Source organism: Eublepharis macularius, chromosome 9 (genome assembly GCF_028583425.1).
Source record: "Eublepharis macularius isolate TG4126 chromosome 9, MPM_Emac_v1.0, whole genome shotgun sequence".
Lineage (NCBI taxonomy): Eukaryota > Metazoa > Chordata > Lepidosauria > Squamata > Eublepharidae > Eublepharis > Eublepharis macularius.
In genome coordinates this window covers 35,604,448-35,618,760 of record NC_072798.1, presented here as the reverse complement: position 1 = coordinate 35,618,760, position 14,313 = coordinate 35,604,448, and the positions used below count along the sequence as shown (strand labels likewise).

The 14,313-nt window shown below is 43.7% G+C and overlaps 1 protein-coding gene across 1 annotated transcript in view; it reads left to right on the top strand.

Moving 5' to 3' along the window:
* TMPRSS6 (transmembrane serine protease 6) overlaps positions 1-13,515 on the top strand; it is a 41,168-nt gene extending 27,653 nt beyond the window's left edge. The window contains exons 12-18 of the mRNA XM_054987842.1: positions 1,936-2,034; positions 4,334-4,447; positions 5,739-5,855; positions 7,762-7,930; positions 10,336-10,607; positions 11,942-12,075; positions 12,230-13,515. Coding sequence (XP_054843817.1) covers positions 1,936-2,034; positions 4,334-4,447; positions 5,739-5,855; positions 7,762-7,930; positions 10,336-10,607; positions 11,942-12,075; positions 12,230-12,391 — 1,067 coding nt within the window. The 3' untranslated portion in view covers positions 12,392-13,515. The remainder of the gene's footprint in view (positions 1-1,935; positions 2,035-4,333; positions 4,448-5,738; positions 5,856-7,761; positions 7,931-10,335; positions 10,608-11,941; positions 12,076-12,229) is intronic.
* Positions 13,516-14,313: the final 798 nt, after the last annotated feature.

Genomic DNA, 14,313 nt, shown 5'->3' with positions numbered 1-14,313 from the left:
GGAGCTTAGCAGGAACGTGATGCCATAGAGCCCACCCTGTAAAGCTGTCATTTCCTCCAGCGGAACTGATCTCTGTAGTCTGGAAATCAGTTGTATTTCCAGATCTCCAGGCCCCACTTGGAGATTGGCAACCCTAGTTGGAAACCACTTGGAAACCATTTATTAAAGTTGGTTCCTGAAACAAATATGTTATAGTAGACCATCCAGGAGCTCTTGAAATATTCACTCAGCAGCAAACACCAAGCTTGTTAGTACTGTGAAATGTCTCTAAAGATACAACTGCAAATTATAGTTGCCTTGTCCACAACTAAGGTGTGGATGGTGTAGTGGTTAGAATAGCATCAGATTAGGATTTGTGAGATTTGGGGTTGAATCCCGACTCCACCATGGAAGCTCATAGGGAATCTTGAGCCAGTCTCTCTCCCTCTGCATAGCCTACATCACAGGACTGTTGTGAGGAAGAAGGGAGGAGAAAATAATAGTATTGCCCTGATCTGGATGGCCCAGGCTAGCCCAATCTCATTAGATCTTGGAAGCTAAGCAGGGTTGGCCCTAATTAGTACTTAGAGGGAAGACCACCAGGGAAGTCCAGGGTCAATACACAGAGATAGGCAATGGCAAATTACCTCTGTTTGTCTCTTGCCTTGAAAAGCCCTACAGGGTTGCCATAAGTCAGCTGCAACTTGGAAGCACTTTCCACTTGCATCTACAACTAGATCTCTGATGGTATTTTCAAAAGTCTCAGCAAGAAAGGCAGGCTATAAATGAAGCAAGCAAATAAGTAAGTAAATAAATAAGATGGCACCAGAGCAGCCAGAATCAGTTTGATGAAGTGGTATTGAAAGGGGGGGGGATGCTAATCTTTCCCCCTGTGCTGCTCTTGTGATCTAAATTATCCTCACAAAGTAGCTATTTGCTTCATGTGGGAAAAGTACTTGCATCATACCTCTACAGTACTGGCATGCTTCCCCCCTCAGGACAAATATAGGAGGGGTGTCATTGAGATTGGGGAAGTGAGATGGAGAGATGGTCAAATATTCTCCGTTGCGCCACTTTCATGATAAGATTTAAGAAAAAAACACATAAGATCCAACTGGAGATTTCCAACTTTCACACATTTTATGACTCGAGGACAGGGCTTTTTTTCTGGGAAAAGAGGTGGTGGAACTCAGTGGGTTGCCCTCGAAGAAAATAGTCACATGGCTGGTGGCCCCACCCCCTGATCTCCAGACAGAGGGGAGTTTAGATTGCCTCAGCGGCGCGGAGAGCAATCTAAACTCCCCTCTGTCTGGAGATCAGGGGGCGGGGCCACCAGCCATGTGACCATTTTCAAGAGGTTCCGGAACTCTGTTCCACCGCGTTCCTGCTGAAAAAAAGCCCTGCTTGAGGATAAATACAAAAGAGTGTAAATTAGAATTTCCAGTGGAAGCCTAGACTTCTGAGGACTCCCTTGCCAATACTGAGCACACACCAATGTGAAAACACTGCAGCTGCATTAAGCTTCCCCCAAACCAAAATGAGTTACTTGTCAAACCTGATCAGGCCCATTTAACTAAAAGTAAACATTACAGCAATGCAGCTTGCAATAGTGACTTTAGATGAGTTATCATCAAATCTCACAGTCAGTGTTCCACGCTATTAAAATGTATTTTAGGGGAAATGTTTTTAATTCCTTACCACACTTTAGGCAAGAATTTGCCAGTCTGATGAACCGTCTAGATATAATTATACGATGCAGGTGTGTTTTGGAAAGGCTGGAGGTAGTCCATCTTTCATTCTCATGTCTTCGCACTTTAAAATGGATTTATATGTTTTAAAAATGTATAGTACATAATCGAGTAAGATAAAAGTGCTGAAATATATAAAATACAGCTATAATGCTTGCAATCATTGAATTTAATTTTGATTTAGCAAACTCTGTCTTTTATTTTAAAGCATGCCCCAGGGAGGCCCTTTGTTCTGTGAATGGCTTGTGTGTCCCAGCTTGTGATGGGATCAAAGATTGCCCCAATGGACTCGATGAGAGAAACTGTGGTAAGTGATCTCTTACTGGCTTGGATGCACAAACAGAAACATTAAATGGACTTGTTCTGCTTGAACAAGATCTTGTGCATCACCTAGCACTTCCTTCCCCATATATTATAATGCCTGCAAATTGAATGCACAAGATCATGTGCAAGCAGAAACACAACTGGGGATAAAATAAGTTTGACTGAGCACATATAGTTACTATGGTCTTTTCCTTGCATTTCCTCTTGCTCAAGAGCACTAGCGCAAAGGGACATTTTGTATTGGATTCAGCCCATTGTTTCTACTCTTTTCCCATCACACTTCAGTTGCCTTCATTAGCAAACGATTAAGTCCATCTTTGGACAGATGTTTCGGTCTGCTAGACCCAAGAGTAAATTCTGGAAGAGACAAAAGGGCTTGGGGAGAGGCTGTGGGTCCATCTTAGAGCACATCATGCCCATCTCTCAGGTTCAAGCCCTGGGTTCTCCACTTTAAAAAATCTCAGACATTGGGTGCAGGTGCTGGGAAAGTGATGTTGGAGAACCACTACTGGTCAGAATACATGCTAGTGAGCCAGACAGACCAGACTTGGTGTAAGGCGGCTTCAGATGTTGTTCATATACTTCCATGAAGCCCATCTGCTCCATTCAGGAAGTGCCATTTGCTGTTTGCTGAGTCTCCATTCGATAACTAGCAGGATATTATAAATATCCTAATAAAATAAAGCAGAGATTGAGTGATCCTGGCTCGTGCAAGGCCACTTTGTGTATCAGAGAGTGTTGGTTTTAGATTCAGTGGGCCCAGCCTCCAATCCCATCCTCTTATGTCTAGCAAATTTAGGTGAGTTGGCCGCTGCCATCACTTTAAAATGATCCCTGTGGTGACTGCTTTCACCACGCAAGACCCATCACTAGGTCAAAATGTTTTCTGTGGTGGTATCATTGCTACAAGTCCTTCCTGTGGTATAATGACAACAGGCTTCTGCATGAAGTGAATACATGGTGCACAGGGCACCATGAATAGGCTGATTCACAGCTAGGGCCAGAGTTCTTGAAGGACTGCTTCCTTCTGGATTATATAGCCTGCTGGTTAAGATTAGAGATGGGCATGAACCAGAAAAAAAAGAACCATGTGGTTCATGGTTCGTCACATTTCATAAACCACGAATTTTCATGAACCTGCCCCAGTTCGCAAACCAGTTCATTTGGTTCATGAAAACGTCACATCCAGGTCAGCAAATCATCACTTCCAGGTCAGCAGAAGGTCTGCCGGAAGTCCATCCCCTGTTGCCTAGGAAACTGATTGATTGGCGCCAGGCTGTTTGCAGTGACGAACCAAAAAATGAACCAAACGAACCAGCCTAAAGTTCATGGTGGTTCGTTAAAAATGGGCTCTGACGAACCGCTGGTTCGTGAACCACAAACCGGCCTCATTCTTCACAAACTTTGGTTCGTATTTCAGTTCGTGTCCATCTCTAGTTAAGATACTCTTCTCATGCCCTGCTCTCTGTGCCCCCACCTGCAGAGGTGAGGCAGAGTTTTTTCAGTGGTAGCACCTCACATTTGAAATGTCCTTCCCCTGGAGGCTCACCAGGCACTTTCCTTTCATTCAGACTCCAGGCTGCAACATTTCTCTTTACCCAAGCTTTTAACTAAAGGGTCCCATCTTTTTAAACTGTGGTTTGTTCTGCTCCTAGCAAGAGGACTGTTTTATTGATGCTGTTTCAGACCGCTCTCTTTTATATGCTTTTATTGACATATTTTCACTTGTATTAATTTACCTATTTCATTAATGTGTTTTTATTGACTTGCCTTTATTGTCTTCATTCGTTTTGTTTTTTATTTAGTTATGAGCTGCCTCAAGCAGGTCTGGAGAGGCAGCACACACATTTTTAAAATACATTATTCAGAAGATACCATATGACCATTTTATGTGTGTGTCGCCCCTTGCTTATATTCCTTTTAATGCAACATGATAGTCTTTGATAAAAAAATATTCAGAAAGGCAACAGCTGTGATTATTATTTTAAGTATGGTCAGGATTATGGTGTAAAGTTCCTCAACGAGTGCTCCTAGTTCAGGCCGTGGGTCCATCTGGTGGACAGAAGCTCTTTGTCATTTTACACAGTAGTTCTTGAAGGATGCATGGCACTGTACTCCTGCTGCCTGCAGTCTGGAGATTGAAGGGATTTGCCCCAAACATATAACCACACATGTGATAGAGTAACTTTGTTGCCCCAAATCTGCTCTCCATTGCTGTAGCATTGTCAGAAAATGTTGGCTTTCCTCTTCTTCCCTTTCTCATGTCTTTTGAAATCTGTCAGTATGCCCTGCAAAATTCCAGTGTCATGAAGACAGCACGTGCCTAGAATTCTCCAGAGTCTGTGATAAACATCTGGACTGTGTCAATGGGAGTGATGAGGAACAGTGCAATGAAGGTACGGGAAAGTATTAAGTTTAGACCATTTGCATCGAGCTGGGGTGTCGGTGAAGCATTTTCTCAGAATGTACCACCTTGCATTTAGTATGGACTGCAGATATAGTCTTCTGAATATTTTGACAGGAGAAGAATTCAAATGCTATTATATTGCCATGAGCAGTCCATCTGGCCATACCAGCCAGAACAAATAGTCTTCCTTAAAGTAGGCTAGAACCAAAGAAAGACCGGGGAAAACCAAAAATTTAGAAACTGTTAAATAAATTCTCATTAGGAAAGAAAATCAGTTGCAATCAGAAAAAATCCAGGATATGTTCTCAAAGCTCAAATCTTTGGAGTGTGAACAAGGAAAGGAATATCCTCTAGGGAACATGCTTTTTATGTATCCTCAAGCATCAAATTCAACTATTGTCAGAAATAAGATACTGGCCTAGCTGTCTGATTTGGAATGTTTATTTATGTGTATCATGTAACGACTCATCAAAACGGGACTTCATAATTCCCTTTGTATCCTTTATCCCTTGATTCCTTATAAAAATACTCTGGAATAAGCACTCTATAGTCGTGATGGTTGGTGGTATCCATCCAACCATACCAGAAATGTGTGCTAACCATAATCTTCCTGAAATGCGCAGTCATCATTTTGTCTGAATAGGACACCACATATATTTTCAGCTTCAGTATATGCTGTAGAAAAAAACCACAGTGCCCTATTTAGGCAAAATGGTGACCACGTGTATCGGGAGGACCGTGGGTAGTATAGACAAGCAAGAATACGGCATTGGGAACCCTTTTCCTGATAGTTTTGTGGTGGAAGGAATTTTTAATTAGCAGTTGCACTGTTATGATTGTCAGAATTGTTGCAATATCAGTACATTTGCACAAACTACACATTAACAATAACATTTCTGTATAGCGTCTGTCATATTAGGAGGTTCACACCCCTGGTCTAGTACTTCCACCCACCACTTTTTTTTTTTTTTAACCCACAGTTACCCATTCCGTGCAGGGAATTCTTGCCCTAAGGAAACACTGAGTGATAGAATCCACGACTTGCATTCTGAAGTGCTGTATCCTAAGGAGGGCTGTACTATATAATTTTTTTTCTGAAAGTATAAACCAGCTCTTTATGTCAATTATAAGGTCTTTAGACAGTAATTATGTGATTTTCACACTCACTGCAACTAAAAAAGCTGCTAGGTGTTTGGTGGCTGCAATAGTAAAACAGACAATAGGAATAATTATAACAGAAGAAGTAACCTATTTCATCCCCCTCCCCACCATGTCTCCAGGAGTTCCCTGCAGCCCTTTCACCTACCAGTGTACTGATAGGAGCTGTGTAAAGAAACCTAACCCTCGGTGTGACTCAGTTCCTGACTGCAAGGATCGTTCTGATGAGATGCACTGTGGTGAGAACTCAATGAGAGAAGACCTACTTGGTTAAGAGAAATGTCATCACTATGTCTAAGACTAAATCCAATGGCTGAAAAAGTAGCAACCCCCAGGCATGCACAACATAGGGCTTCTTACATACTCTGGTCATAGATCCAGAGGAGTTAGCCGTGTTAGTCTGTAGTAGCAAAATCAAAAAAAGTCCAGTAGCACCTTTAAGACTAACCAATTTTATTTTATTGTAGCATAAGCTTTCGAGAATCAAGTTCTCTTCATCAGATGCCTGATCCGAACTGGTCGATGCCTGATCCGAACTCTTTTTGATTTTACATACTCTGGTTATTCCACAGGAATACAGAAAAATATGACTGTCAGGTCTCGCCAGATATTTTCCCCAAGCACTTCACTGCATCAGTCAGGTGTATGAGTAAAAGTTACTTTATTAAAGAAGAATACCAGTATCAAGATGGTCAGACAGGATCATTGGCTGAAGTGACTCAAGTTAGCAAAGCAAGGTTAATTATAGGACAAAGTCCACGCCCCCAGTGGGAAAGAAAGTCCGTTAGGATTTTGGCGTGCTGAGCCAGGGAGCCAGGAGAGAGAGGAGGAGGGAAAGGATGAGCTCTGCTCAGTCTCTTAGGAGGTTGGTGCTGTCTCTGCTGGAACTTCAAGGCCACGTTCTCAGACCAGCCAGGAAATGGTAACCAAAACACCTGCAAGATAAGCAGCTAGCAACCAGTCAGCAAAACAGGTTCCCTCTGTATGTTCTCAGAGGTCCACTACACACTGCAGCAAGAAATCCATAACACATGGCAGATATGCTGGAGGCGTATCTGACAATGACTTTGTAAATCATCAAAAGAAAAGGTGATAATAGGCAGATGAAGACTGAGCATGCTTCAGGAGGCACAGAATATTGACTGCAAGTGAGAGTCAGTTAAAAGAGTGGGTGGAATTTGCCTATTAGAGGCCCTAAGACTTTGCAGGATCACAGGGGAGTGATTACTGAATTGTTCCTCTTTCCTGGAGTTCCTCACAGGCCTCCAGCTGTGTGTGGAGAATGCCCTCAAGTCATAGCTTACTTATGGCAACCCCTGGTGGGGTTTTCATGGCAAGAGACATCCAGAGGTAGTTTGCCATTGCCTACCTCTGCAACCCTCATCTTTGTTGGAGGTCTCCCATCCAAGTACTAACCAAGGCAGACCCTGCTTAGCTTCTGAGATCTGACAAGATCAGGCTCACCTGGGCTACCCAGGTCAGGTCCCTCCAGCTCTAGGCACCAGGCAATTAACAGTGCAGTCTCAAAGTTATACCCATCAAAGTCCATTGAAGTAAGTGGGCTTAGAACTAGATCAAGGTTAATATCTCCATATTAAGGATGAAGCACTGAGCGATAGTGGCTTATCTCACGGGCCAATTTTTTAATGTATACCATAGGGTTACCAGTCCCCCAATGGGAGTGGGGGATTTCTCCATCCCCAGCCTCGGCCCGCCACCACCACTTACCAGGCTGCCGGGGGAAGGGCAGGGAACTACAAACGTCCCTCACGCCTCCCTCCCATCCCCCGGTTTGGGCTCCAGGGGACCTGTTATACCACCTCCTCATTTTCATTCTGCTGCTCAAAATTTATCAACAATTTGCTACCCTTCAACTGCACCATGAATTTGTCATCTGAGACAGGGTTTTCAGCCTGTCTTATGTTTGGAGCCATCCTTGCTAACCATTAATTTTATTTAATAAAGTCACAAAGAAAAACTTGAACTAGAGTTTTCTGTAGCCATGACCTTTGAAATCCCCAAGAGCTTCTGTTATAAAGTGCCAAGAAACAGATGTCGAACAATTAAATAAAAAAAAAAATCTGGCATTGTATCCTGTTCCTCTCGTACTTGCTTCCCTTTTAGAGATCCTTTCTGTTTCCTCAGATTGTGGCCTACAGGGTCCAATTAATCGGATCGTGGGTGGTGCTGATTCCTTAGAAGAGGAATGGCCATGGCAGGCCAGCCTGCAGGTTCGTGGGCACCATGTCTGCGGTGGAACATTGATTGGAGAGCGCTGGGTGATCACTGCCGCGCACTGTTTCCAGGAAGACAGGTGACAATCGGAAGGGGAGTGGACAGAATCTTACGGAGTATTGTTCACGTTGCTTGCTGAGTTTTACTTGGGCCCAGGCTTTATGTCATGTGGGAGATCTTTAAGGCTTCCAAGAAGCTGTGGGAGTATTAAAGCTGGATCAGAGGCATGCTGCCAGGTGGTGAGGGGGGTTGACTCTTTTCCCTGTGTTGTTGGCTTAATATCTGTCTAGCACATTTTTATCTCACCCTTCCTCGACAATGCTCGGAGTGGCATAAGTGGTTCTTCCTTCCCCAATTTTATCCTTGCAACAATCCTGAGAGGTAGATTAGACTGAAACTGTGTGACTGGTCTGAGCTGTACCACTTCACATTGCAGATGGAGACATATATGATTGCAGGGCTTTTTTTCAGCTGGAACGCGGTGGAACGGAGTTCCGGAACCTCTTGAAAATGGTCACATGGCTGGTGGCCCCGCCCCCTGATCTCTAGATTAGATTGCCAATCTCAACTCCCCTCTGTCTGGAGATCATAGGGCAGAGCCACCAGCCATGTGACCATTTTCTCTGAGGACAACTCACTGAGTTCCACCACCTCTTTTCCCAGAAAAATAGCCCTGCATGATTGTATAGTCCTCCACACACAGAAATTCCCTCCACATAGAAGAGTGGCTTATCAAGGAGAAGATTAAGTTGGAATTCATCTCTTTGCATTTTCTCTGGGGATTTTTTAAAGATGGAAGAGCATTCGTTCACATGATTCCCCCACCCTGCAGTCTAAAGAGGGAGAGTCCAACAGACCAAGAATTGAGTCTAATTAGGCAATCAGTGCAGCACTCCCAGAATTCAGTTCTGTTTGCTGGTCTCTTTAACATTTACGGAATTGAACATTTTTAAGCTCATGAAAGAAGCAACGTAATAAGAATCGCACATGGTGATCCAGTGTTGATTTCGCAATGAGTAGACATTGGTTAACAATGTCCAGGAGGGACTGAAGACAATTCTAAGACAGGATGAAAAATGTTTTCTTGTTTATCATGCAACACTTGTATTCACAGATGTTTTACAAGTATTATTTTTGGGTCATCCACACCTCACAATAACTCTGAGAGGTATCAGAACCCATCCCCTATGGAGACACAGGTGCCATCTTCTACCAATGTAAAATAGTGTCATGCCAAGAAACTTTACACCATTTCATAGAAGTCAATAGCCTTAGAAGTGTGTGATGCTTCTTAGGATTGCACTGTAAGCAGCCGGCTCTTTAGTATCCCTTCTTCATTCGTTTTGAGAGCTTTGGGGGAAAAAACATGATCCAACAAATTCATGGAGAGTAGACATATCAATGATAATTAGCTATAATAATTTAAAATGGAACACCCATGTGCAGGGGCAGTGTACCACTGATTGCTTATGCTGGCACAAACAGCTGGTGAGGTCTGTAACCATCTTGCCAACCATGTTCCCAAGGATATATACTGGCTGCAGTTGAATACACAGTCCCTGGCTAGTTGGACTTTAGATCTGATCCAGGAAGGTGATTTTAACACATAAGCTTCCTTTTCATAGAATTTTAGGGGTGTAAGCAATGTGGAGATCATCTGTTGTAATGCACTTTTATGAGACAGACTCTCATGACAGAGTCACATTATATTACTGGCGCTAGATCTCTAACCTATGTCAGTAACACAATCACATGTGAGTTGTGGGTTCTCTTCAATTTGCACGTCTTCTCCCTGATTTGGTTCTGGATTGTTGTCCTTTTAGAGCAAGGGATGCTAAAGGGCCTGTAGGGGAAATCCACGAGTGTCCCAGAAAATGTGGGTTTCCCAAAACAGTGGCCGTCTATAAATCACGCGAGACTCACGGAAGGCTGCCGTCTTCCTCGCGCGATTTTTAACACCATTCAATTACAGAACGCCGTAAATCACTGTTTGTGGCGTTTTGTAAACGTCACGCAAAACTCGCATGATAAAATGCAATCTTCCGTGTTTTTTTCCGGCATGATCCGCAACGTTGCGCAACATCCCAGCTTCAGGTAAGCCATGTGGAATTGGCCCAGATGGCGTCAAAAATCGTGCGAGAAAGCCAGCAGCCTGCCGTGAGTTTCGCGCGATTTATAGACAGTGTGAAAGTGGCCCGTGTCTCCTGGGACTGTTTCAGGCTGGAAAAATGGCACAGGGTAGAAGGCTGAAGCCCCTTCTTCACATGTGCCACATTTCTGATCTTAATCAGGCACTGCACATGTGGGGATTAAAGAGAACCTGCAAGTCACAGCTGATCGTATTATGTCTGACATGAGGTGGGGACCTCAGAGCCAACCTGTGTACTCTGTAAGGTGTGATATATTGTCACACGGACATGCCGTTCCTCAGGCACCTGTAGAAAAATCGTGCTGAAATCTTGGCCTCCGTATTTTGCCTTGCAGGCTGGCTTCTCCCACTGTCTGGACTGTCTACCTTGGCAAGTGTTTTCTGAATATAACTAGCCACAATGAGGTCTCCTTCAAGGTGAGCCGAATCCTGCAGCATCCTTACTACGAAGAGGACAGCCATGACTATGATGTGGCACTGCTGCAGCTTGACCATCCGGTTGTCTTTTCCTCTTCCATCCGACGCATCTGCCTGCCTGCCAGCTCCCATCTTTTTGAGCCTGGCCTCTTCTGCTGGATCACTGGCTGGGGGGCAGTCAAGGAAGGAGGTATTTGCATTGTGTGTCTCATTCTGTGTATGTCCTTATTTGAAATGGTGTCAATCTGAGCTTTACAGATCATGGTGTCTCTAACGTGTGCTATATTGCCTGTTCAATTCCAAAAGTAATTTAGCATCATAGAATAGTATATAAAACAATGTGGTAGCTCCAGTTTTGCAGCAAGGTGCTCTTTTGCTCCCCTTAGTGGACCTTTGTATAAATTGCGATAATACCAATATATTTTTGGTATGTTGAAAAGATCAAGCAATTTCACTATCAAAACATTTTAGCCTGTGAATCCAAAGGTCTTCATTTGAACTCTATGCAGTTCAATTTTTTTTAAACTCCGAACTTAACACAAGTTTGAGAATGTTATTTAAAAAAAAAACCTTCTCAATAGCTGATCTTTTGAAGATAAAAAAGCTGTTCAGGATATTTCAAGATGAAACTCCAGGAACATTAAAGTAAAAAAAAAAATGGGAACTTTAAAAATTAGTACACAACAAGAAAAGGAAGTATGCCAAAAAACTATTATTATTGCAGCACTAGTAAATTATACAATCAATATAATCAATATAAACACAACAGTTTCAATTCAATTCAATTCAATGTGACTGCAAATTTGTCCCAATAGAATGAGAGAACCAAGTCCCATATATTGACGGAACCTCTTTATCACAGGCTGCAAACGGTGCCAATTGAAGTTAATTGGTGGCGTCCAAGGTTTATGAAATCCAAGGTGGCGACGAGCTATACCGGTTCTAAAAATTAACCTATGGCCTCCCTTTTACAGATACTTTCCACAATGCTTGAGAAATGACATAAGCTACATCTTTCAGTCCCTTCCATTGAATATGTACACCTTTTTGCCTGAGGCAGACGGAGGCATTCTGGTGCTCTCCAGAACTGGGCCTGTCTTTGAACACATTGGCCAGGCCTTGAATTAAAGCATCTAGAGATGACAGTCATATTGTGAGTTCTTTGAGTGAAGCGTGCCAAGGTGGGAGCAGGGGGGTTGGGGTGGGATCCACAGGGCTTTTTTTCAGGGGGAACGCGGGGGAACGGAGTTCCGGCACCTCTTGAAAATGGTCACATGGCTGGTGGCCCTCCCCTCTGTCTGGAGATCAGGGGGCGGGGCTACCAGCCATGTGACCATTTTCTCCTAGGGCAACCCACTGAGTTCCACCACCTCTTTTCCCAGAAAAAAAGCCCTGGGGATCCATATGTGCTGCATGAGCCCATTGAACCCAGAGAAAGATGTGTGTTGTAGGGAACTTTATATGAAGGGGAGACGTGGTTTTGCTCTTTGCTTTCTCGTTTCTAATCTTGTGCCCCACTCCCAGGTCCCACAAGTAAGATCTTGCAAAAGGCAAACGTATCACTGGTGCAGCAGGATATCTGCAATGAAGTCTATCACTACCGGGTCACACCCAGAATGCTTTGTGCTGGCTCCCATGATGGAAAGGATTCTTGTCAGGTAACTTGGAGCCTGTCTCTACTATTCCTAAATAGCTGGTGGGGTCCTCCTGCTCAGCTGCATGTAACCCACAGCACAGGTCAAAGCATATATATATGTTTCCATCTGCCTTCTTCCAAGCCACATGACGGTTGTTTTGTTTCATCTTTTCCAGGGTGACTCTGGAGGCCCTCTTGCCTGCCAGGAGCCTAGTGGCAGGTGGTTCTTGGCTGGCCTGGTGAGCTGGGGCCTGGGCTGTGCACGTCCCAATTACTACGGAGTCTACACCAGAATCACCTCAGTGATAGGATGGATGAAGCAGACCATGATGAGCTAAACAATGCCCCTCCCAATCCTGTAAAACTCCATAGGCTGCATGGAGGCACTACACCTGGGCCCCAACGTACCTTTCAAAGTGCTGGACTGCAAGAACGTTCCACATCCGACCAAATCCTATCTGATTTTCAAGTGCTGAATAGTGTAGGAGCAGAAGGGGCCTTACGAGGCCAGTAAGGGTAGATTTTTCAAACAGATCCAAAACGTGGGGCAACATTCACACTGAGGAACAATTGTGAAGTGCAGCTCTCTGCCATTATTCATCTGCCTTCATATTGCCACCAAAAGGTAGCAATCATGGTTTGTTTAGAAGGTAGTCAAGGTTGACTAACCTGAAGACCTTGAAGAGGGAGTATCTTCTGAAATGAAAGGTGGAGGTTATAACGTGGAAGCTTTTTATCCTCCCATGTAGAAATGCTTTGGGTTTTTTTTTAAATAGCCAAGCATTTATAATATGTAGTAAGTGTGCACACTGGAAGATAAGGGTACAGCAAGCCCTGAGCAGATGCTGCTGAGGGTGGGTGGAAGAGATGAACTTCATGTGAATGGTGTGATGCAATTATCCAATGAAAAAAATCCCATCATAGGGCTGCCTAATGACAGCTCATGGGACAGCCCTTAAAGGACCACATGCTCAACTGGAGAAACCTTCAGAAAGTTCCATCTTGGGACAGGTACCTGAGGCTGCCTAATACCAAGCCAGACAGTTGGTCTAGCAAGGTCAGTATTGTTTACTTGGACTGGCAGTGGCTCTCTAGAGTCTGAAGTCTTTCACTTCAGTTACTACCTGACCTTTTTAACTGGAGATGATGGGGATTGAACCTGGGACCTTCTGCACGCAAAGCAGGTGCTCTGTCACTGAGCTACAGCCCCTTTCCCTAATACTGGCTGCTCCACAATGAGCTATGTCTCTGCATTAACTGATTTTCAGGTTTGCATCTCCATCCATCACCAGTACACCTGTATCAGCTCTGTCCAGCCTCCCGCCTGGCTGATTGCCTCAGTGTGGGGAGCTGTTCTTCGCTTTGAGGCCTATGCTAGTTTTGCCCTCATCTTCCAGAGGACACTACCATCCTGGACACAACCTGAATATACATTCACAGAGTCATTTTTAAGTACAAGTAACTTTTTGCCATTACATAATGAAAATTCTTACCTATACCGGACCCTGAACTCACTTTAAGTTTTAAATGCACGTTTCTTACTAAAACGAAGTAACATACTGACAGTCTATGAAGATTGCTTTCCATAGAAACAATACTATTTGTTCCTTATAACAGTTTGATCTTGCCTCTTTGTCACCTTATTGAGGAAGGTAATCCATTTGTACAGCCTGTCCCTGTCATGTTTACTCTGAAAGTTCAACGCAGAGTTTGTATTCAAGGGCAAGTATGCACATTAGGACTGCAGCTTACTTCATTGTTTGCAAATGTGATGAAATTAAAGATTCATCAGCATACAGAAACATAAAATACCATTGTACTGTACTAACTGATATGGCAAATGTGAAAAATTGTTTTAATAACATAGTAACATTCAATTGATATACCATCCTTCAGGACGACTTAACACCCACTCAGAGCAGTTTACAAAGTATGTTATTATCCCCACAACAACAATTACCTTGTGAGGTGGGTAGGGCTGAGAGAGCTCCTAGAAGCTGTGACTGACCCAAGGACACCCAGCTGGCTTCAAGTGGAGGAGTGGGGAATCAAACTCGGTTCTCCAGATTAGAGTCCTGCGCTCTTAACCACTACACCAAACTGGCTCTCAGTTTTCTGTGAGAAGTTCATATTTGTTTAACTGTCATGGCTCCTGAACAGGGAACATGTAAGTTATGTAGTTCTATGATGGGGCACCAGATAAATCAAAGCATCCTTCATCTCTGCACCTCCAAACACATACAATATCAAGGTCTCTGGC